The sequence below is a fragment of the Bos javanicus genome, chromosome 2, assembly GCF_032452875.1.
Source record: "Bos javanicus breed banteng chromosome 2, ARS-OSU_banteng_1.0, whole genome shotgun sequence".
NCBI classification, from domain to species: Eukaryota; Metazoa; Chordata; class Mammalia; order Artiodactyla; family Bovidae; genus Bos; species Bos javanicus.
Genome location: NC_083869.1, coordinates 86,096,366 through 86,119,952, shown reverse-complemented (window position 1 = coordinate 86,119,952; position 23,587 = coordinate 86,096,366). Strand labels below are relative to the sequence as shown.

The 23,587-nt window shown below is 41.0% G+C and overlaps 2 protein-coding genes across 4 annotated transcripts in view; one reads left to right on the top strand and one right to left on the bottom strand.

Moving 5' to 3' along the window:
- LOC133226844 (MOB-like protein phocein) overlaps window positions 1-5,505 on the bottom strand; it is a 44,940-nt gene extending 39,435 nt beyond the window's left edge. Inside the window, exons 1-4 of one of the 2 annotated variants that reach the window (XM_061380849.1) lie at window positions 5,200-5,505; window positions 4,472-4,636; window positions 3,463-3,552; window positions 3,131-3,383 (exon numbers count right to left, since the gene is read on the bottom strand). In XM_061380849.1, the coding sequence (XP_061236833.1) occupies window positions 3,333-3,383; window positions 3,463-3,552; window positions 4,472-4,636; window positions 5,200-5,202 (309 nt within the window). In that variant the 5' untranslated portion in view covers window positions 5,203-5,505 and the 3' untranslated portion in view covers window positions 3,131-3,332. Of the gene's footprint in view, window positions 1-3,130; window positions 3,384-3,462; window positions 3,553-4,471; window positions 4,637-5,199 lie in introns of those variants that run through there. The other variant, XM_061380860.1, reaches the window with a different exon arrangement.
- Window positions 5,506-5,768: 263 nt separating this feature from the next.
- HSPD1 (heat shock protein family D (Hsp60) member 1) lies at window positions 5,769-15,793 on the top strand. Of its 2 annotated transcripts, none has more exons than XM_061380669.1 (12): window positions 5,769-5,854; window positions 6,778-6,953; window positions 7,912-8,164; window positions 9,476-9,558; window positions 10,307-10,402; window positions 10,800-10,893; window positions 11,156-11,324; window positions 13,418-13,517; window positions 14,074-14,319; window positions 14,441-14,615; window positions 14,891-15,069; window positions 15,166-15,793. In XM_061380669.1, exons 2-12 carry the CDS (start codon window positions 6,780-6,782, stop codon window positions 15,316-15,318), a joined length of 1,722 nt encoding a protein of 573 aa, XP_061236653.1. In that variant the 5' UTR covers window positions 5,769-5,854; window positions 6,778-6,779; the 3' UTR covers window positions 15,319-15,793. The 2 variants fall into 2 exon arrangements, with proteins under 2 accessions (XP_061236653.1, XP_061236664.1); XM_061380680.1 differs by lacking the exon at window positions 5,769-5,854 and adding an exon at window positions 6,030-6,114.
- Window positions 15,794-23,587: the final 7,794 nt, after the last annotated feature.

The following is a 23,587-nucleotide window of genomic DNA, read 5'->3' as shown; positions in this document are numbered from 1 at the left end:
AACCTTGAGGACAATAAGCTAAGTCAAATAAGCCAATCATAGAAGGACAAAATACTGTATTCCACATACATGAAGTATCTAAAATAGCTGTAGAAGCAGAGACTAGGACAGTGGTTGCCAGGGACTAGGGGGAGGGGAAAATGAGTTTTTAATCAATGGGCATAAAGTTTCATTTATTCAATATTTTAATGTACACTTAAAAATCTGTTAAGGTGTATTTCATACTAAGTGTTCTTACTACAATAAAAAATGAAAAAATACCTATTTTATAATGTCAATTTTTAAAATTAACTTTCTGTAAAGCATAGTTTCTGGAGCAATAGAGGAAAAAAATCATAATCTTGATAATGGTAACGACTTCCACAGCAGAATAGCACCCTGGTAATTTTATTCTCAATTTTTAAAAAAATTTTTTGTGTAGAATAGTGAAATGCAGACTTTGAAGTCAGACAAGGTTGAGTTCAGTTCCAACCTATGACTTAAAATTTATGTTACCTTGAGCAAGTTCCTCTACCTATCTGCATCCTTCTCCTGTGAGGCAAAGAACATCAAACAGTATTGCTATGATTACACAGGTAAGTAGGATTTTATGTTAAGTCACTAGAACAATGCCTGGCAAGAGCTCAAAAATGGTAAGGCCATCATTAAAATTCCAGTCAGAATTTTACCTGTTTTACCTTTCTCCTTACTATTTTCCTGTTGAACAAAAAGTAAATGCCAACACACCTCTCTAAAACACATGGGTCCACATCCCCAATTCCCAGATTTTGGGCCCAAATTTCTCATGCCAAAATTCTTTTCCCTATTAATTTTTAATATAATCTCACAATCTATAAAGTGATTCTTTAGCAGTTCTGCTAGACAAGGACAACTTCTCTGGTACAAAAAGAATCCTCCCATCCTTCTGATTTAGGTTATGGACAGAGCCCTGAAATTTTAAGATGGCAAGTAATTCCGAGGATGAATAAGGTTTGTAAACTCCTCTTAGATCTCAAAACGTTCATATTTCCTTGGGTCCTGGGAAAACAATCATGAATGAGAAAGTCATAGACCTTGGACTGGATTCCTAATTACAGTTTACCGACCACATGGCCTTGAGTTAGTTTCTTCATTTCGTCTGTGAGTTCTCTCATTGCTAAAACAAATCTGTGCTTACAGGATTACAATCTACAGTGCACATTAGCTGTGCCTGGCACACAGTAGGAAACTGATGGCCCATATGGGTTCTCTAAAAATAGGCATTCCTTTTTTTAACCTAAATATGACAAAAAAGCCTTATACAGCAAAATGTCACTAACATTTCATAAATAGTTCAGTTCAGTCACTCAGTCATATCCAACTCTTTGCGACCCCATGAATCGCAGCACACCAGGCCTCCCTGTCCATCACCATCCCCCGGAGTTCACTCAAACTCATGTCCATCGAGTCGGTGATGCCATCCAGCCATCTCATCCTCTGTCATCCCCTTCTCCTCCTGCCCCCAGTCCCTCCCAGCATCAGAGTCTTTTCCAATGAGTCAACTCTTTGCATGAGGTGGCCAAAGTACTGGAGTTTCAGCTTTAGCATCATTGCTTCCAAAGAAATCATAAATACACAAACATACTATTTTATTGATGGGGATATTATCCAAAGTTGAGATTATTCATTTATCACTTAAAATTTAGACTTTGATTCCACAAGACAAATATGGAATACAACTTTTAAAAGACATTATCATAGACTAGCTTATGAGCAACCAAAACTAGAAAACAGATTTGACTGCAAGGCAAAAATTGCTGGTAGCTGAGAGACAGTCAAGATTAGGAGTTGGTACTGAACTCCAGTGTAGGATTGTTTGGGTTCAAATCTTAATTCTCCTGGCTCCTAAATCAAGCTATTTGTCCAGTTCTCTGTTTCCTATTTGTTAAAATCAATAAACTGTATACTAGATAACCTAATTGTCAGACACTTTTAGGTACCCCTTCCCTTTTTCCAGTTGTTATCTGAAATAATGTCTATCACATGCTTAGAACGGGCTGACAAAGCAGAGGCCCTAACGGTTTAGACAGCATGTAAATGTATATAGACTACCTATTCCAAATCAGGCAATGGCAACCCACTCCAGTACTCTTGCCTGGAAAATCCCATGGATGGAGGAGCCTGGTGGGCTGCAGTCCATGGGGTTACTAAGAGTCTGGCACGACTGAGCGACTTTACTTTCACTTTCATGCATTGGAGAAGGAAATGGCAACCCACTCCAGTGTTCTTGCTTGGAGAATCCCAGGGACAGGGGAGCCTGGTGGGCTGCCATCTGTGGGGTCGCACAGAGTCGGACACGACTGAAGCGACATAGCAGCAGCAGCAGCAGTTTCCTGTTATTACTTAACCCCCTTTGTGCCTCACCTTCCTTATATGCAAGATGTGACTGATGGTACTTGACTCATATGCTCTCGAAAAATTAAGCCATGTGATATATGACAAGTACCTACAACAGTAGCTCACACCTAGAAAATGATCCTTAAGTGTTAGCTATACTGTCACTCGGTGCCTAGCCTGGAATTTACAAGGTACTTAGCCAGTGTGAGCTATTACACCCTACCTTGCTTGGATTTCTAACTATGTAGTGAAAATGTTCATTAAGGTTTTCAAAATATAACTTAAATAAGACATATGATACTAGATTTGCATAAGTGAAGAACTATACTTAAATGTTTGATGTACATTAAGTCAGAATGTTGCTACTTGTCTTCTCCTTAGAATGTTGTTAGCATAAATCCATGGCTTTGAATCAGCATCAACTATATACTTAGTAAAGTTAACCTCAACGTGAAAATTGAAAACCTTGTTTTCCAGTTCTCTGCAGGTTACCTCTATCTGGCCCCACATAAACCATGAACCCTAAAGCAACTGTAAAGCAAGTGTCAGTTGCTCAGTTGTGTCTGACTCTTTGCGACTGCATGTACTGTAGCCTGTCAGGCTCCTCTGTCCATGGATTTGCCAGGCAAGAATAGTGGAGTGGGTAGCCATTCCGTTCTCCAGGGGACCGACCCAACCCAGGGATTGAACCTGGGTCCCCTGCACTATAAGCAGAGTCTTTACCATCTGAGCCACCAGGGAAGCCCAAGAACCATCTTAAATCACTAAATAAAAATTAACCATTGATTTATGTATTTTTATTTGGAAATGTTTATACCAGTACAGTGAAACTAAATTTTAGACACTGGATGTCATTAGCTTGGATATTGTTAGTTTATTATAAAAGAGAAACATGGAAATTATTTACATGATGAAAGATTTCAGAACTTCAGTGGAATGGGCAGCTTCACGTGATGCCATTTCAATAGTGACTTATTTCAGTCGACATACTTCCCAAGAATGTCACCATCTCTAAATAAGAAATAATCCTGCAAACAGAGAAACCATTAGTTAAGAAAACTAATAGCAAATATTTAACCTATCCTTAATATTATGAAGTTTACACACCTTGTCGTCTAGAACTACTTTGGTGCCTCCATATTCTGGGAGAAGAACTTTATCTCCAACTTTCACACTAACTGGTTGAATCTCTCCACCCTTAAGAAAACAAGGATGTTTATTAGTAAAGACGTTTAGTTAATCAAACCAAATACTTACACTTTTATTATTAATCAACTGTGCACTGCAATCACATGTTTAAAAAGGGCTTTGGTGGCCAAGTGGTGTAATTTAAAGTCATGGTTCTTCACTCAAAAATATCACTGTAGAGGTACACTTTGAAATAAGGCACACACAGTGGCTTCAACTAAAACATGATTTCAGTTTAAAGGGTCAAAGAATTATACTGGGAAAAGTAACTTTAAGCTATTTAATCGTTAAATATTAACATACTTGAAGTAATATGTTACTTCACAACCAAGTGAGGTAAACCAGTTTTTAAAACCATATGTACAATGGTCATGTTCAACTTCTTTCAACACTTAAAAACTTAATTTTCTGACTTTGGAATATATACTTCATTTACTTTTGCGATTCAGTTTCTGTTCCTCCAAAGCAGATTTAGGGAAGAGGGACTGAAGTAGAATGCCCAAAATCTTCCAATTCCTAACTCCAGAATAGCCCCTTGCTAGAACTTTCTTAGCGGTACCTGGAACAATGCAATGAAGCTGACACTTTCAGAAGTCTGAGGTCTAACCCTCAGTTGGAGACTAACTGGAAGGCCAGTTCTTACACGCAAGACAAAGTGATTAGGATTAAAGGATTAGGGCAATTTCAGTGTGTTAGAGGTCAGACTAAAAGTTCAAATTTATACCTACTGATTTTAATGCCGTGTAACTCTTCCTCCATCATATACACTAAGGTGTTTTTTTTTCTTCCCTGATTACAATCATTTTTGCTGAAAGCAGATTACTTGTGAACCCACTGGGGAATGATCTTTTTAATAATAACCAAGGCTCCCTACCGCCCGCCCCCCGCATTTCACATAAAAATGAGTTCCATTTCAGTCCGCATTTACCTTTCCTTTAGAGCCTGATCCAACAGCTACCACCGTTGCTTGCAATACTTTTCCTTGTGATTTTTCTGGAAGCATAATCCCTCCTTTGGTTACAGTTTCGGCCGCACTTCTTTCAACTAATACTCGGTCAAAGAGGGGAAGAAACTTTCTAAATGCCTGTCCTGCCTTTGGAGAGAAAAACGTTAAATTTGAAACACAATGTATTCTAAACAGGCCACATGTGGCTTTCAAAGATAACGCCAATGTTCAGATTTTCCATTCAAAGCAAACACCTCTGAACATTCAGTTCTAAATCCCGCGTTTAATTTCCCACTCCTATGAGTGTTAGGGGTCGTTGTTGCTCCTCAGGTCAGCAGCCAGACAAGCTTCAAGGACAAGCTTAGTTTCTTCCAAGGTCAATCCTTCCAAGGATTTTCTGTAAATTGTCATTAAACACTTAAGTTCCTCTACCTGTGGCCACGCTTTTTTCAAGACCATTACATACCCACCAAGGTCCCGCAGGAGGCGTGCGTCGGGATTCCCGCCCCCCGACCCACGCGCTGCTTCACACTCGGGTGCAGAGAGCCCTGCTCGGAGGAAAGGGTCGGCGGGGTCTCGCCTCTCCAGGGCTTGGGCGGGCGCGGGTCTCTGACCTCTACTCCTCCCGCGAGGCCCAAAGGAAATCGCCTGCTAGCCATGAGCCCCAGACCAACCCGGGTGCGCCGGCCTTCAGCCCATGCGAGACTCACCATGACTCCGGCTGCCGCAGTTCGTACTCTGCTCTCACGCCACAGGCAAAAGGAGAGACCTGCTGTCGGACCCTCCGGACACGTGAACGCGAAAAAAAACTGACCAACGCGCAGGCGCGCTCGCTCCCGCCCAGCCCCTCCCCGCGAAAGGGGGGTGGCCGCACCAGCGCGCACCCCTATTCGTTTCCTGGGTTCTGCGCAGACCACTGACGCGCGGACCCGGAGGCGGAAGAAAAGAGCAACTCTTTCTAGGCTTTTCTAGGCCGCCAGCCTAGGTGAAAGTACTAACCCTTTGCACCCCCTCCCGGAAATGACGCGTTTGACCCTTGACCCACATAGAGCCAGGCTCTTTCCGGAACGTTCTGGAACGGCGCGCAGCCCGGGAACTAGCCTAAACGAGCCGGAGAGGGCTGAACCCGCTGGCCTGGCCCGGCGCGGCTAGGGAGGGGCGGGACTGGCGCGCGGAGCGTGCAGATTGCAGGGCCCAGGCGGCCGGGAAGGGGGTGGGCACCGCCCGCAGGCGCGCTGCGGAGGGGCGGGGGGAGCGGCGGAGGGAGGGGACACGGGCTCATTGCCGTGCGCGCCCTGCACTCTGTCCCTCACTCGCCGCCGACGGCCTGTCTCGTCACCCGCACGTCGCGCCGCTGCCCCGCAGGTACGCGCCCGCTCCGCGCCGCCTCACCCGTGCGTTTCGGACTCCGGAGCCGTCCTTCCCCTCTCCGTTGAGCCGGTCCGCCGGCGAGAGCCAGAGCTTCCCCCGGCGCCGCAGGCCCGGGCCCGCTGAGCCAGGCCTCGTGGGTGCACGCGGGGGCCCGTCACGTGCGGCGTGGATCGCTCGCCCAGCCGGGCACAGCAGGGAGGGCTTGCCCACGAGTGTGCGCGGAGTCAGGCGATTGTATTCACATCGATCCTCCGGTGAAGGCTTTTGTGCTTGTGGTCGAGTGTAGGGTGCCAGGGAGGGTGGTCGCAGCGTGTGGGAGCGGCTTTTGGCCTGGGGGACTGCTGGGATATGGCATCTCCACCTTTGACCTTGCTTGGCTGTCCTGATGGAAAGACACGTGGGGCCACTGGGAGTGGGCCCGGCCGCCGCCCCCAGCATCGTGGCCTTGCCCGCTGCTCTGATACAGTAGCCCCGAGTGGATACATGAAGACACATTTTAGTAAACGGATTTTTGCAGCGTCAGGAGTATTTTCCTTCCCTTGGTCACTTGGGTTTATAACTTGCCCCTTTTTTGTAGACTTGGTTTTCCAGGGGACATTTGCAGCTGATTTGCTCTCAAGGCCATTTTAGCGGTGAAATATTAACTCATTTTTAGCGTAGGAAGTAATAGCCGTGGGGAAGAAGAAGAGCGTACATTTTTTCTGTAGGTCAGGCATGGGGCGACCTCTTAAAGATTGCACTAGTAGCCGGTGTTGTGGGCGCGGTGGCGGGTTCCGAGGCCCAGGTATCGTGGATGCCAGACGTCAGCCCAGTTCATTTCTGATATTTCTCGTTCTGTTGCATGGGTGTCATGTTTGTGTTGTAACCCCACGGGTAGTGGTAGTATTGTCCTGATGATCTGTCTGTTTTTCCTTCAGAAATGCTTCGATTACCCGCAGTCCTTCGTCAAATGAGGCCAGTGTCCAGGGCACTGGCTCCTCATCTCACTCGGGCTTATGCCAAAGATGTAAAATTCGGTGCAGATGCTCGAGCCTTAATGCTTCAAGGTGTAGACCTTTTAGCCGATGCTGTAGCCGTTACTATGGGGCCAAAGGTATTCTTATTTTGTTGTAATTTATAGTATTGTTAAGGAGTAACATTTTGCCGATGGCAAGAGTCACGCCAAGCTATTAAACAGTTCTTAGATATTCATAAACTGCTTGTGCCAAATTTGTGAAACTATTTTGTACAAAGTGTGATGTAATCAAGTGGTAACTCCTAGCTTAAGATGGATGGTTATACTCAAGGTAGAATTAATCTCCCTTGCCTGCTTGAGTTAAATTTTGGATCCTTTCCCAGTAGTTAGTACTAGGCATAGGTGGAAGAATGTAACATCCACAGTACCTTAAGTATGAGCTTTTAAGTCTCATTTAACGAAGAGATTGGTGAATAAGGAGTAACAAGTAAATTGAAGAGATCTCTTCATGGATCGTACTGGGTGGAGCGATGCTTCAGTTCAGGCTGAAGACAATACAAATATCAAAGTGATCCAACTGAGCAAAGTAATGGCATTTGCATGCCTCACAAGAAGCAGCTTTGGTTCAAGCCACCAGTACTGTTTGCATCATATTTTAAGATTTAATGTTGAACAACTCAGGAAGGCTGCACTGTTCTTGTCTTGCCATTGGTATTTTAGAAACTAAATTTTAAAATAAGTTCAAAAGTGACTTTTCACATTATTATTATAGCAGGCACTGAACAAATCTTAAATATGAATTATGTGGTCTGGAATTTCATTATAATCCCCCAAGGTAATGTTGGTTAAGTCTTTAGAAATTTTATCTCTTACAACATCTCATCCAAGGTTATGCACTTGGCAATGAAGTCATTTTGTCTGTAAGAACATTGATGAACTTGCCCTTGAGATTCATGCAGCAGGTCTGATAAAAATGATCAGATGTTGCATTGAGGTTTTAAAGTAATTGCCTATTATGAAAAATGCTCTTTTTATTTTAAGCTAAATAGTACTTAGCGTGTGAATCTGTGGCATTTTTTTCCTTCTGCAATTATAGGGAAGGACAGTGATTATTGAACAGAGTTGGGGAAGTCCCAAAGTGACAAAAGATGGTGTGACTGTTGCAAAGTCTATTGATTTAAAAGATAAATATAAAAATATTGGCGCTAAACTTGTTCAAGATGTTGCCAATAACACAAATGAAGAGGCGGGGGATGGCACCACTACTGCTACTGTACTGGCACGCTCTATTGCCAAGGAAGGCTTCGAGAAGATTAGCAAAGGTGCTAATCCAGTGGAAATCAGGAGAGGTAGGAATGTCTCTCTTCATTGTCACCACAGTGTTTTGAACTGTCAGGTTATCTGTTAAATTATATTAGAAAGTTGATTCTTTCTTGTTTCTCCTGTCTCCTAAAAATTTTTTTAAATCTTTAAAAAAAAAAATGCCTAAGTAGTGATTGAATTCCTGACTATGGGATGGGCATTGTGCTAGGTGGCAAAGAGGAGACTGACTAAGATGCTTGTGCCCTGTGTCCACAGTCATCCATCCCTGTGTCATTGTCCCCTGGCTCATTTCTCCCCCAAACCAAGTTTATTGTAAGTTGCAGCATGTACTGTGTATTTCTAAAGCAATAAGTTCAAGAAAATGTCACCCAGGATATCAGAATGGGTTTTTATTTTTTATAAAGCAGTTTCTTCTTAACAGCACATATTATGTTATGAGTCTGAATTTTGTTTGTTATTACTTGTTTGGGGGAGTTAGGCCACAGTTTAAAGATCTCCTCAGCATGGAATTGCTGTCTGTTTCTGGGGTGTATTACCAGCCACATGTAGGAGACATAAACTAGGAGGCACATGAGAGTAAAGGGAGATACTATTAATAATTTGTGAAAACTGACTTAGGCTTCCGAAAATGGGATGAGGTATCATCTCATCTATTTCAGTGTTGGAGATCCAAATGAATGTGTCTCATTAAAAGCAGTTTGACCCAAAGAAAGTCATTGTTATTACAAATTGCTCTCAATTATTTTTGCGAAGTAACGTTTCTCAAAATAAGGAAAGAGCTAGCATTGGTCTCAGTTGAAAAGACTATTCTCTCATAAATAAATCGTATTGTGGTGACATTGAATGTTAAAGGTGGTTGTTCATAAATTACATATTAAATGAGGAAATTTCAGCCAGTTAAAAACTTGCAGGGGTATAGCCACAAGAAAGTCCTTATCCTTGACAGTTACACTTGTTGAAAATAAGGGACTGTGATCCATTTTGGTCCTTTGTGTCCTTCAGTGGAGGGGAAGTCTGCTGGATGACCCTGTAAGAAATGATTCAACCGGGAAAGATTTACATAGAATGAGTTGAATGGTGAGGTTCTTGAAAGTGTACACTTTTTTTTTTAATGCAGTTTTTAAAAATAATTTTGGCATTGTGGTACTTCATTTATTAAAGTTTGTGTTTCATTGCATGCCATCCAACTGCCTTGTGATTAGGAAGAGTACTGGTACAGAAGCATTGAGGCATTGATACACTTAACATGAGGCATTGATACACTTAACATGAATCAGAATTTTAGTTGACATGGAGCCATGAGGGAATAAGCATTGTAATACATGTTCTTGAACCAGGTGTGATGTTAGCTGTTGATGCTGTAATTGCTGAACTTAAGAAGCAGTCTAAACCTGTGACAACCCCCGAAGAGATTGCTCAGGTATGGATTTTTAAAGTAACATGATTTTATCCTATAATTACACAACAGTGTCAGGATAACAGTATTACCCAGTCACCAACATTTGAAGCATTTTTCTCACTGCTAGAGATTTGAAAAATCCCCCCACCAGGGATTGAACCTCTGCAGTGGAACATGGTGTCTTAACCCCTGGACCACCAGGAAGTCCCCATAATTTGAGTCTTAATGAGTTGTCATTTTAGTTCTGCGTGACTGAGTAAAAACTCATTTGTGTGGAAAATGTTATTTGGCTGTTTATCAAAGATGAATAATTTAATTTTCTAATATTGCCACATTTGCCAAGGGAAAAAAGGATAATGGGTCGTTAGGCTCTTTCTTTCTTTTTTTTGCCACCCTGCCTGGCTTGTGGGACCTAGTTCCCCAACCAGGGATGGAATCTGGGCCCCTGCAATGAAAGTGGCAAGTCCTAACCGCTGGACCACAAGGGAATTCCCTCTTTTTTCTTTTTGTTTAAAAGAATAATTGTGTGTTTATTTCATTTCTTTCAAAAATAATTAGAAAATAATCAAATTTTTTAAAAATTGCAATGGGATCAGTTATTCATTAGAATTATGCTTAAAATCCCCTCTGCCTGTCTCACCACCACCATCACCCTGCCTCTAGCATCCCACCAAGGATATATCAGTTGGAAGTTAATGAGAAAAGGGAGGGGAGTGATTGAGGAATATAGCCTTACTTTTAATTTGAAAGAGTAATTTGATTATTTCAGGTTGCTACAATTTCTGCAAATGGAGACAAAGAAATTGGCAACATCATTTCTGATGCCATGAAAAAAGTTGGAAGAAAGGGTGTTATCACAGTAAAGGTAAGTTTGTTTTTAATGATAGATGGAAACAGATGTCTGATAATCTGAGTTTTACAAGTACAAAAATTTGATCTACATATGTTTCCAAAAGTGTATTCTGTTTCATTCCTTCGCAGGTAACACTGGCACCTGTGCAGAATAATGTGCTCATTGTGTTTGGGTGAATTATTAACCTATGGCTTTGGATGTAAATGCGTCCTGATTTAGATGATATTGGCTTCTAGCTGTAAAAAATTAGTTCAAATACATATTCTTGCAAAAGTGGAGTTGGATGCCCTGGGATATTTGCATAATTCTATCTGAATTCCTTATGAGAAGTGGGAACTACTTATTAATTGGTTTGAAACTAGTCTTTGTGTAATGAAATTCACATAACGAATTCTTTGACTTTTCATAGGATGGAAAAACACTGAATGATGAACTAGAAATTATTGAAGGCATGAAGTTTGACAGAGGATATATTTCTCCATACTTTATTAATACATCAAAAGGTAAGAGCAAATGGGTAACTGAATTTTTTTTTAAGCATAGTTTAATATGTGACACCCTGAGGACATTTGTCAGTGTCATACCTCAAAAGTAAATTCATGTGTTCCAAATGTTCGTGTGTATGAGAAAGAAAAACATGAACTGATCAGTCACTTTAAAAAAGTGTACTGGAACTTTGCTCTAGTGGTTTTTCATTTAAATTAAACTGCAGACATTTTCAGCAGAATGGCCTCAAGTTGGTGAGAAATGTTCTTTGCTTTTCAGGTCAGAAATGTGAATTCCAAGATGCATATGTTCTATTGAGTGAAAAGAAAATTTCTAGTGTCCAATCCATTGTTCCTGCTCTTGAAATTGCCAATGCTCACCGGAAGCCCTTGGTCATAATTGCTGAAGATGTGGACGGAGAAGCTCTAAGTACCCTTGTTTTGAATAGGTAATAGGCAGTGGTATTTGGTTTACATTTCTGGATGAAAGGCAGATATTTGTATTGGTGTTTGAAATCTCCTTTATGTACATTCTCCTTGAACCACTTGTGTTTGTATAATATTCGTGGGTGTCATGAACCTTTAGTCCAGTTATGATTCTGTGTTTTTTGAATAGGGTCCCTGAGTCCTTAATGTTTTATGTACCTTTTTATAAGATAGCCTAAGTATTTACAGTTGTTTTGAAGATAAATGGGTTTTTGGTTTTGTATTTTTTCCAAAAAAAATTTATGGAAAAGATATATTCACAATTACAGTTTTTCATGAGGAGAGGTAAACAACTGCCATTCTAAATGTATCTGGCATTTGGCATTTTACATAATCTTCTAAAGGAAAAATTTTGTTAATGAATAGTCTAAAATAGAGAAATTGGTACTCAGGTTGGGGTCTATTAATTTTTTAGATCTATAATGTATTACATTTTACTTTAAGACAAAAATGTTAATGCTATAGACAGACTCTTAGGGGTTTTTTTTGGGGGGGGGAGGGGTTGGCGCCTGTGAAATCTTAGTTCCCAGACCAAGGAGGGCATTTTTAAAATACATATTCTTCCTAATCCTACAGCTGGGGTGAATCAGAAATGAGATTCTCCAATTTTTATTATAATGGAAATGCACAAATGAAGTAATCAGGTATATATTACAGAATTGCATATTTTGACCTGACCTAAATGAGTTTACTTATCCTGTAATGTTTATAGCCTGGATATGCTTTTGAGGTTATGAAAAGCCCTAGAGATAGTGGGATGTGAAGCAGAAATAGAAGAACAACAGGCCTGAAAAGTTCTGATTGAGCCATTTTACTGGTTGCTGTAAAGCTAGATCTCCAGTTTACTTGGCATATTATCAGAGCTTAACCTTCTTATTTGGCTCCTCAATAAAACCAGGTCTGTCTTAAAGTTTATATATTACTTCCATTTCAATCTGGTTTCAAATGAGCATTTTAAAAATTATATATTCTAAATATTCATTACCTTATTAAAATGAAGGTAAGCTTAATGATATCAGAAGTATTTACATTTATAAAGGAGTTGAATTAAAAACATTGCTTGCTCAGAATACAGCAGTAATACATAATAACTATAAATGGAGCTCGTAACTTTAAAATTTGTCATGTGTCAATCGCCCAAAATATATAGTATTCTAAATCAACTGTCCCTCACTAAAAAAGCAAAAACTGCTCAAACTGACTTTAGTTTAGTTTTAGTTCAGTCACTCAGTCGTGTCCGACTCTTTGCCACCCCATGATTTGCAGCACACCAGACCCCCCTGTCCATCACCAGCTCCTGGAGTTCACTCAAACTCACGTCCATCGAGTCAGTGATGCCATCCAGTCATCTCATCCTCTGTCGTCCCCTTCTCCTCCTGCCCCCAATCCCTCCCAGCATCAGAGTCTTTTCCAATGAGTCAACTCTTTGCATGAGGTGGCCAAAGTACTGGAGTTTCAGCTTTAGCATCAGTCCTTCCAAAGAACACCCAGGGCTGATCTCCTTCAGAATGGACTGGTTGGGTCTTCTTGCAGTCCAAGGGGCTCTCAAAGAGTCTTCTCCAACACCACAGTTCAAAAGCATCAATTCTTCAGCACTCAGCTTTCTTCACAGTCCAACTCTCAACATCCATACATGACTACTGGGAAAACCATAGCCTTGACTAGACTGACCTTTGTTGACAAAGTAATGTCTCTGCTTTTGAATATGCTATCTAGGTTGGTCAAACTGACTTTAATAGCAACTTAATCTAATACTAAATGGTTAAGGGTAAATGCTCATTAGATGATCCCCAAATTTAAGAGCAGGGAGGCGTGGTGTGCTGCAATTCATGGGGTTGAAAGAGTCGGACACAACTGGGCAACTGAACTGAATTGACTGAATTCTGATTTTCACAGTCTGTAAAAGTTATCACTGTTTAATTTACATGTTTTCAAGTGGAATGTAGGGTCAGAAGGTAAGCAGAAAGTGCAGTTTCCCGAGTAACCTTAGTTACTAGAACTTAAAGTAGACTGGCATTATTATAAAATTTAAATCTTATTAATAACTTCTTAACAGGTTGAAAGTTGGTCTTCAAGTTGTGGCAGTCAAAGCTCCAGGTTTTGGTGACAATAGAAAGAACCAGCTTAAAGACATGGCTATTGCTACTGGTGGTGCAGTAAGTAAAATAGATGTGATTTTGGTTTATTGAATGTTATGTATACATCGAGGTCTGAAATTTATAGGTAGAATTCACATTTTCACAAATCTGGGTTACTTTTCAATAGAAGGTAGAGTTTGGGTTTAAACAGCACTAAGGTCCCTTTCTTTAATTTGCCATGAGTCTTGCCCAAGAGTGGTCTTTTAACTTGTTTTCAGGAATGTATTATAATAGAAAAAGGCAGGATTTAAGAGTTTAGGCCTAGGGTCTAGTCTTGGTTTCACCAAAAGTATGTCCTTAGATGAGTTTTCTGAGTTCACTTGTTTCTCAAAGCTTAGTGTTAATTGAGGATTAAGTGGGAAGTTGGAAATGTAATGAAAAACTATGCAAGTTCTGTTTGGTCTAGCTATAGTCTTGAAATTTCAGATTTCAAGGAAACAGTATTGCAAGATGCTTTTCTTATCAAAACACTTGTAGCATATGTTAATGATCTTGGTATAATGAAAAATGCCTGTAATGTGTAATTTTTTCTTTTTATTTTGTGGTTTGTTCATTAAAAAAAATGTTTTCATAGGTATTTGGAGAAGAAGGACTAAATCTAAATCTTGAAGATGTTCAGCCTCATGACTTAGGAAAAGTTGGAGAGGTCATTGTGACCAAAGATGATGCCATGCTCTTGAAAGGAAAAGGTGACAAGGCTCAAATTGAGAAGCGTATCCAAGAGATCATTGAGCAGTTAGATATCACAACTAGTGAATATGAAAAGGAAAAACTGAATGAACGTCTGGCAAAACTCTCAGATGGTGTTGCTGTGTTGAAGGTAAGGTTCATTGTTGTAAATAAGCTGCTTGGGTTCCGAGCCTAAGTAAACTAGGATTCTTGGCATTTAACATCTTGAGTAGGAGAAGCCATACTAACTGGAATTCTTTTTTGATTTTTAGGTTGGTGGGACAAGTGATGTTGAAGTGAATGAAAAGAAAGACAGAGTTACAGATGCTCTTAATGCCACACGAGCTGCTGTTGAAGAAGGCATTGTTCTGGGAGGGGGCTGTGCCCTGCTTCGGTGCATTCCAGCCTTGGAGTCAATAATTCCAGCTAATGAAGATCAAAAAACAGGTAAAAAGTTACCTTAGAAATGAGTTTACTTGCACCTCGATTTTAGAGTTGTTAGAGTTGTATTGTTGCTCCCCACTAGATAGAACAAGAAGTCACAAAGCAGTTTCCAGAATAACAGAAGTAGAATAACAGTGTTGTCAGAGATCTTTCAGAAAGAATCACTTGACCTGTGGTGTTCTCCCAATTGGAATTATCTATGTCATTATTCTCACAAGGAGAACTGTGCTATAATACTTAAAAAGGAAAGAATTTGCTAAAATATATTTTCCTTATAGGTATAGAAATAATTAAAAAAACACTCAAAATTCCTGCAATGACCATTGCTAAGAATGCAGGTGTTGAAGGATCATTAATAGTTGAGAAAATTATGCAGAGTTCTTCAGAAGTCGGTTATGATGCTATGCTTGGAGATTTTGTGAATATGGTGGAAAAAGGAATCATTGATCCAACTAAGGTAAATAGTTGACCACTGTCTAAAAATGCTAAGTCTTGTTCTTTTTTTTTTTTTTTAACTAAGGAAAAGTAATATTTTATGAAAACTTTTCCCTAGGTTGTAAGAACTGCATTACTGGATGCTGCCGGAGTGGCCTCTCTCTTAACAACAGCAGAAGTTGTCGTCACAGAAATTCCTAAAGAAGAGAAGGATCCTGGAATGGGTGGCATGGGTGGAATGGGAGGTGGCATGGGAGGTGGCATGTTCTAACTCCTAGAATAGTGCTTTGCCATTATTAATGAACTGTGAGAGGAAGCTCAAGGCAGTGTTCCTCACCAATAACTTCAGGAGAGGTCAGTTGAAGGAGCTGACTGAAGAAAAGGCTGGCTGATGTTTAAGAAAATAACTATAACCATCAGTTACTGGTTTCAGTTGACAACATAGAATGGTTTACTGCTGTCATTGTCCATGCCTACAGATAATTTATTTTGTATTTTTAAATAAAGACATTTGTACATTCCTGATAAATGAGCTTAAGAGCCATGTACCAATGTACTGCTTTCAACTTAAATCACTGAGGCATTTTTACTACTATTCTGTTAAAATCAGGATTTTAGTGCTTGCTATCACCAGATGAGAAGTTAAGAAACAGCCTTTCTGTGGAGAGTAAGAACAATTGTGTACAGAGTAGAGAAATATCCAATTATGTGACAACCTTTGTGTAATAAAAATTGTTTAAAGTTAACTGTTAGCTTTTCTGTGATCTAGAGAATGTGAGGAATGAAAGCCAATTGAAGAGGGGAGGGGTAAGGTTTGACCCAAGTCTATAAAATGTTTCCTGCCTACTGTTTCATACATTTCTCCGTTTCTCTTTGCTGCAGACTGGATTCAGTTCAGTTCGGTCGCTCAGTCATGTCCGACTCTTTGTGACCCCATGAACCGCAGCACACCAGGCCTCCTTGTCCATCACCAACTCCTGGAGTTTACCCAAATTCATGTCCATTGAGTCGGTGATGCCATCTAACCATCTCATCCTCTGTCGTCCCCTTCTCCTCCTGCCCTCAATCTTTCCAAACATCAGGGTCTTTTCAAATGAGTCAGCTCTTCACATCAGGTGGCCAAAATATTGGAGTTTCAGCTTCAACATCAGTCCTTCCAATGAACACCCAGGACTGATTTCCTTTAGGATGGACTGGTTGGATCTCCTTGTAGTCCAAGGGATTCTCAAGAGTCTTCTCCAACACCACAGTTCAAAAGCATTAGTTCTGCACTCAGCTTTCTTTATAATCCAACTCTCACATCCATACATGACCACTGGAAAAACCATACCCTGGACTAGATGGACCTTTGTTGACAAAGTAGTCTCTGCTCTTTAATATACTGTCTGCTTTCTGCTGCTGCTGCTAAGTCACTTCAGTCGTGTCCGACTCTGTGTGACCCCATAGACGGCAGCCCACCAGGCTCCCCAGTCCCTGGGATTCTCCAGGCAAGAACACTGGAGTGGGTTGCCATTTCCTTCTCCAATGCATGAAAGTGAAAAGTGAAAGTGAAGTCACTCAGTCGTGTCCAACCCTCAGCGATCCCGTGGACTGCAGCCTTCCAGGCTCCTCTGTCCATGGGATTTTCCAGGCAAGAGTACTGGAGTGAATATGCTGTCTAGATTGGTCATAACTTTTCTTCCAAGGAGTAAGCGTTTTTTAATTTCATGGCTGCAGTCACCATCTGCAGTGATTTTGGAGCCCCCAAAATAAAGTCAGCCACTGTTGCCACTGTTTCCCCATCTAATTGCCATGAAGTGACGGGACCAGATGCCATGATCTTAGTTTTCTACATGTTAAGCTTTAAGCCAACTTTTTCACTCTCTCACTTTCATCAAGAGGTTCTTTAGTTCTTCACTTTCTGCCATAATGGTGGTGTCATCTGCATATCTGAGCTTACTGATATTTCTCCTGGCAATCTTGATTCTAGCTTGTGCTGCGTCCAGCCCAGCATTTCTCATGATGTACTCTGCATATAAGTTAAATAAGCAGGGTGACAATATACAGCCTTGACACTCCTTTTCCTATTTGGAACCAGTCTGTTCCATGTCCAGTTCTAACTTGCTTCCCTTTGCTGCAGACTGGATTATATTATCACGTTGGTTGTTTAGTCACTAAGTCGTGTCTGTGTCTTGCAACTTCATGGACCATAGCCTCCAGAGTCCTGTCTATGGGATTTCTCAGGCAAGAATACTGGAGTGGGTTGCCATTTCCTTCTCCAGGGTTGACCCAGGGATTGAACCCGCATCTCCTGCAATGACAGGCAGATTCATTACCACTGAGCTACCTGGGAAGTCCTACATTAAAAGGGGACACTCTGAATTTTGTATATGTTGAGGTTTGGCCATAAAAAAAGGGGAACTTGGTTCTTTTAAGGGTTATGGTTATTGTTCTAGAGCCTTAACAGATAAGCAGTGGGTTCCCTGTTAGGTACCCACAGGTGAAGAGAGCTGGATTTGAATGGAAAGGAGAGGCGTGCTGTTGGAACATAACGGATAGCAGGGAAGGGCATCCGCAACTTGATATGCACAGCCCAGGGCTACCACCTTTGTTTCTTAAGAACTTGAAATAGGTTCCTATCTCAGTACACTTGATCTTTATTAATAAACAGCATAGAAGTATGGCTTTTCAAAGTTTTGTGTGTTTATTGAGGACAGATACTGATTTGCAAGATAGAACATTGCTTTCTAGTTTTTACACTATTAAGTTTAAAGTGCAAGGTCTTGTGCAATATTATCTTAAATTTTTTTAATCTGTGTCAAGAATGTGCTCTTGGAGCTATAGAATCATTTGGTCTGTGGGGAGAAATTCCAGTCTGCTGCTCAGTTTGGCCCTGTGGTTGCTGCTAAGAGGTCTGGTATAAGCTAGGCACTGAGATGAATGTTTCTACTTTCCTTATCTAGTTTGAATTGTTTGGACAGAATAGAAGGAAAAAGTCCATCATAGATACAAAACCAAAGTCACTTGAGACTAGCTAGAAATTGCTTTATTATTAATAAATTGGTTGGGTTAGAAAACAGATAAAAGAGGACTGGATGAATAAAGGGTGTTTAGTGTGCTAGACACTGGACTAAGTACTTGCATTATTTTAACCCTTAGAACAATCAGATTAGGAATTACTTATCAAATCTAAGCTATAGTTACTAAACTGAGGCTCTGAATGGTTATGTAACTATTAACCTCAGCTATTAAGTGGTGGCTGTTCAGTCTCAGCTTTTAGTAGTAGATCCCAAATTTGAACCAGGGTTTAATTGAAAGAGCTCAAACCAAACAGCAAGCCTGGAATGAACCCCTAAACCAGGATCTAGGTAATTTTAAGAAACCTGAGAGCTGCAGCCAGAGAAAACAGATAAATGGGGAAATTGCCTTTTCCTTAGACTAGAATAACTGCACAAGGCGACTGAAGTTTTAGAGATTCCAGAGACGTGCAGAAGTACCAAGGATCAAGAGGGTTCTTTCAAATACCATTTGGTCAAGACAAAGGATGCTAATGACTAGGTGAGCAAGCAGGAATGGTAGATCTGAGAAAACCTGCTCTGGGCACACATGGAAATCACTTGGGAAGCCACACAAAGTACAATGTCCAGGCCCCGACTGCCATCCTGTGAAAGCAAGTTGATTTATCTGAACAAGCACAGGCCCACAGAGGGCCTTTTCAAGGCAAAATTTACAGGAGTGTGTTTTAAGTGTGTGAGTCTGAGAGAAAGGAAGCATGGAAGACACACAAACAGATCGATATTTAGCCCTGACCATGGAGGTGAACATTTGTCAAGGCAGCTGGATCTAGCTTTTAAAAATGGAAAAATGAAAAGGAATGCCACTATAAAGTCAGATCCTGCTATTTCAGGAAGAGCTGAGAAAATAGGTTGTTTCTACTGCAACCTGGGCAGTCCCAGCTAGGCTTAAGTCTTTAGGGGTATCTTCCTGATCACAGCAACCAATGATCCTTAAACTGGGTTGGATATAAAGGACTGTATTGAAGTAAGTGATTGATGAAACCAAAAATTTTAAGATGGAGTATGTGTGTGCATGCTGAGTTGCTTCAGTTGTATTCAACTCTTAGTGACCCTATGGACTAAAGCCCTCCAGGCTCCTCTCTCCATAGGATTCTCTACTAAAGTGGGTTGCCATGTTGTCCTCCAGGGGATCTTCCTGACACAGGGATCAAACCTGCTTCTGTCTCCTGCATTGGCAGGCGGGTTCTTCATTACCAGCACTGCCTGGGAAGCCCAACAAAAGGAATCAATTCACGCAAAGACCCAAGACTCAGAATCACATTGACCTATGCCTCCAAGACTCTGGGTTACCAACATCCTGCAACCTCAGCTGGTCTAAGATGGTGTCTTTTTTTGAGTCTAATACACTGACCAGAAGGATATAAAAAATAGGCAACCTCAGGAGAAATAGAAGTAATAAATATAAGAAGCTGAAATAGTAACACTCATCCTTTTTGTATGTAAATATTTTTATTGTATCATAACATTGTAGGTAGGGTTCTCTGTATCATAATGCACTTAAGACATTCAAGAAAATCTGATATATTGAGCTTGCAATTTTAAGTGTTCAGAAGTATTTGATTAAATCTGTAGTACTTAAATGTTCAGAGAAATTTAATTGCATACACTTAAGACTGTCCAGTTACATAAGCAGTATGTGAATATCTAGAGAAATGCTATTTAATTTTAGAAGGAATTTAATTAACAATGATTTTTAGGAACACAAGGAATTCCCAGGCAAAGAGGAGTAGATTGATATGAGTGGATCTATAGGAAGTTAAAAAATTGATGGAAAAGTGATGTGACTTTTATATATAATAGTAATCTGATATAATTACAACCTAAGAACCTAAAGAAGGAATAAAGAAGCAAGGTACTCAGTCCCCCAGAACTCCACCCGCAAGACTTAGCATTTGGACTCGCTGGATGCTGGGGGTTTAGGGTATCAGGTAAGGCCAAGTGTGGGAATGGAAACGAGGGCAAAATTAGCTGAAGGATTACTGAGCTATTAGACTCCCAGTTCTTATCCCCTTTTCCCACACCACCAGGTAAGTTGCCTACTGGTTAATTCTCTGTGGAAAATGAATAGGAATGAGTGTCAGCCTGGGACACCAGGAAGAGCAAAGAGCTAGGATAAGCGAGGGACTAAAAATAAATGAAAACCTACATTCCAAACTATGGGATCCTCAGTTCCTTACTAACCTTACAGAATGCCAACTGCCAGGCATTATGTCTACTTCATCTGTCCCTATTCCTGTTCTCAACCCCGTATTTTCTAAGGCAAGAGATAGGAGAATCCTTTTGTAGAAAAACTGAGCCAAAGATCTCTAGATTCTGCCATTTGTGGAGTGCCCCCAGTGAAAAGGCTGGCTCGGGTCACCTTATAATGAAACTCACCAGTCATTATGCCCCATCTTAATTTCAATAAACTGGTTAGTACGTTGCCTTCAAATATTAAAGACAAACAAGAACCATTAGACAGCCAAGGAAGACTTCAATGGGAGGATTGCAAAAACCAGAAAGGACCTAAGGGAAACTTAAGATGAGATCTTGTCTCCTCAAAAGAAGAAAGCTATTTTTTTTAAAAAAGGACTAATTAGAAAAAAAAAATCTTGAAAATTGGACTTCCCTGGTGGCGCAGTGGTTAATAATCTGCCTGTGGAAGAAGGTGATGGCACCCCACTCCAGTACTCTTGCCTGGAAAATCTCATGGATGGAGGAGCCTGGTAGGCTGCAGTCCATGGGGTCGCGAACAGTCAGACACGACTGAGCGACTTCCCTTTCACTTTTCACCTTCATGCATTGGAGAAGGAAATGGCAACCCACTCCAGTGTTCTTGCCTGGAGAATCCCAGGGACAGGGGAGCCTGGTGGGCTGCCGTCTATGGGGTCGCACAGAGTTGGACACGACTGAAGTGACGTAGCAGCCGCAGCAGCCAATGCAGGGAACTCAGGTTCAATCCCTGCTCTGGGAAGATGCCACACGCTGCAGAGAGACTAAGCCTGTGCACCACAATTTCTGAAGCCTGCACACTTTAGGGCCCAGGAGCCACAACTAAGGAGCCCCATGTGCTGCAACTGCTGAAGGCTGTGTGCCTAGAGCCTGTGCTCCACAACAAGAGAAGCCACCACAATGAGAAGCCCTTGCACTGCAACTAGAGTAGCGCCCACTCTGTGCAACTAGAAAAAGCCTGAGTGCAGCAATGAAGACCCAGCACAGCCCAAAAAAAAAAAAATGAAAGTGCAAACTATGGCAAATATAAAATTAACTAAAAGGGCTGGAAGATAGAATTGAAGAAATCTAAAAGGCAGAACAAAAACAGATGGAAAATAGGAAGTAAAAAGATACAGATTTAATACAAGAATTAGAAAGTCTAATTACTTAGGAATTTCTGAATGAAAGAACCACAGAATATGGACAGGAGGAAATTATTGAACAAATAATTCACAGAAATTCCACAGGACTCAAAGAAATAAGCCTGTAACTAAAAGGATCCATAAGTTGCCCAACACAATTAACATAGGCAGCAAGGCAGATTGGCATGTATCTTCGACTGCCCCTGCTCAGTCACTTCAGTCATTCCGACTCTGTGCGACTCCATGTGACTCCATGGACTGTACCAGGCCCCTCTGTCCATGGGATTCTCCAGGCAAGAATACTGGAGTGGGTTGCCATCTCCTTCTCCAATTTTCAGACTACTCAAAGAGTAAATTTTAAAAGTTTCCAGAGATCAAAAAAAGGATGTTAGAAGTACTGATTATAAGAATGTCATCAGATTTCTCAGGGACAGCACCAGCTGCCAGAATACAATGAAGTCAGATCTTCAAATTATGGGGGAGGGGGGGACTGTTTTTAATGTGGAGTTCTAGCCTCAAATAAGTTATAAAACAATGACATCTTCAGATACTCAAGGATTCTAAAAATTTAGCTCCCATTTACCCTTTCTTAGGAAGCCACTAGATGATTACTTTTGCATTTTGAGAGTTAAAAAAATAAAAAGGAAGCCAAATTTCAGGAAGTAAGTACCCCAAGAGGAGGGTGGGGCGATAATTCTAGCATGCCTGCCAGGGGTTAAAGCTGCACAACAGCCTGGAGAGCAACCAGTCCAGACTGGAGCAGGATGAAAGAGTGGCTGCAAGTAACAGAACACCCAACTCTAAGTGACTTAAACACTAGAGGTCTGTTATCTCACATAACCAGAGTGCCCACTACTAGGTTGGTTCATTCAACCCTTGATGTTAGCGTTATGAATTGGCTTTTCTGGAATCAATGCCCCTTCCCTTTTTGTGAAAAGATTGCAGATGTAGCTGCAAACTTCATGTCCTCACGTAACCAGGCAAAAACTTAAGAAGTTTCTCTTCCAAGTTTCTTTCCACAGAGACAAAAGTCTTATCTGGTATGTCCTATCCCAGTCTTCCCCTCAGATTTCACTGACCAGATGCCACTTCAAGAAGTTTCTAAAGGTGGTGGGGTTTTTCCCCTTTTTGATATGGAAAGCATAGATGCCCCCCCAATTTTTTTTTTTTTTTTTGAATTTTCATTGGTGTGTGCCTGTGTGCTAAGTCACTTCAGTCGTGTCTGACTCTTTGGGACCCCATGAGACGTATATAGCTTGCCAGGCTCCTCTGTCCATGGGGATTCTCCAAGCAAGAATACTGGAGTGGGTTGCTGTTCCCTTCTCCAGGGGATCTTTTGGACCCAGGGATCAAACCCAGGTCTCTTTATGTCTCCCGAAATGGTAGGTGGGTTCTTTACCACTAGCGCCACCTTAACTCCACAGGTCACAGCCATCAGAGCAAACACGAGAGCATAGATACTGGAGCCAGACTGCCTGGGTTTTCTCTATTACTTCTAAGACTCACATTCTAATGATACTTGGGGAACCTCATGGGTCAAAAGGATGGCTAGATCAAGGCAATATTTGTGCATTCCTGGGTTCCCTCACTAAAATACCATCTACGTATTATCATAATACCAGCCAGTTATGTACAACCACTAAGTTAGATTCTGAACCTAAGAACTGACTTATGGCATTTGTAAGAATAGTAGTAAAGTACAGGTTCTTATTTCCATACACAGAGTAGTACTGTGCCGGGAAAAAAATACCTAGATCTTATCTTTGTCACTTAAAAAGAAAAACAACCAATACTTTTCTCATTTAAAAAGTACACGGTTAAAAAAAAAAATCTGGCATATGGGATCTTAGTTCCTTGACCAGAGATTGAACCCGTGTTCCCTGCAGTGAAAGCTTACAGTCTTAACTATTGGACCGCCAAGAAAGTCCCAAAAGGTACATAATTATATAAAAACTACTTATGCCCTGGGAAAACACTTCATTTGTAAATGGAAAATTACTTTACCTGTGTGAAGGCACAAACCAAGCTCCATGTGAGTGGACTATATGAATCCTTCACCATAGTATACCTACCATGTACCAGAGAGCAGCCACTTACAATAGATTAATGCAAATATGCATTCATAGAGGGAACTAACCATGAAGTCCTT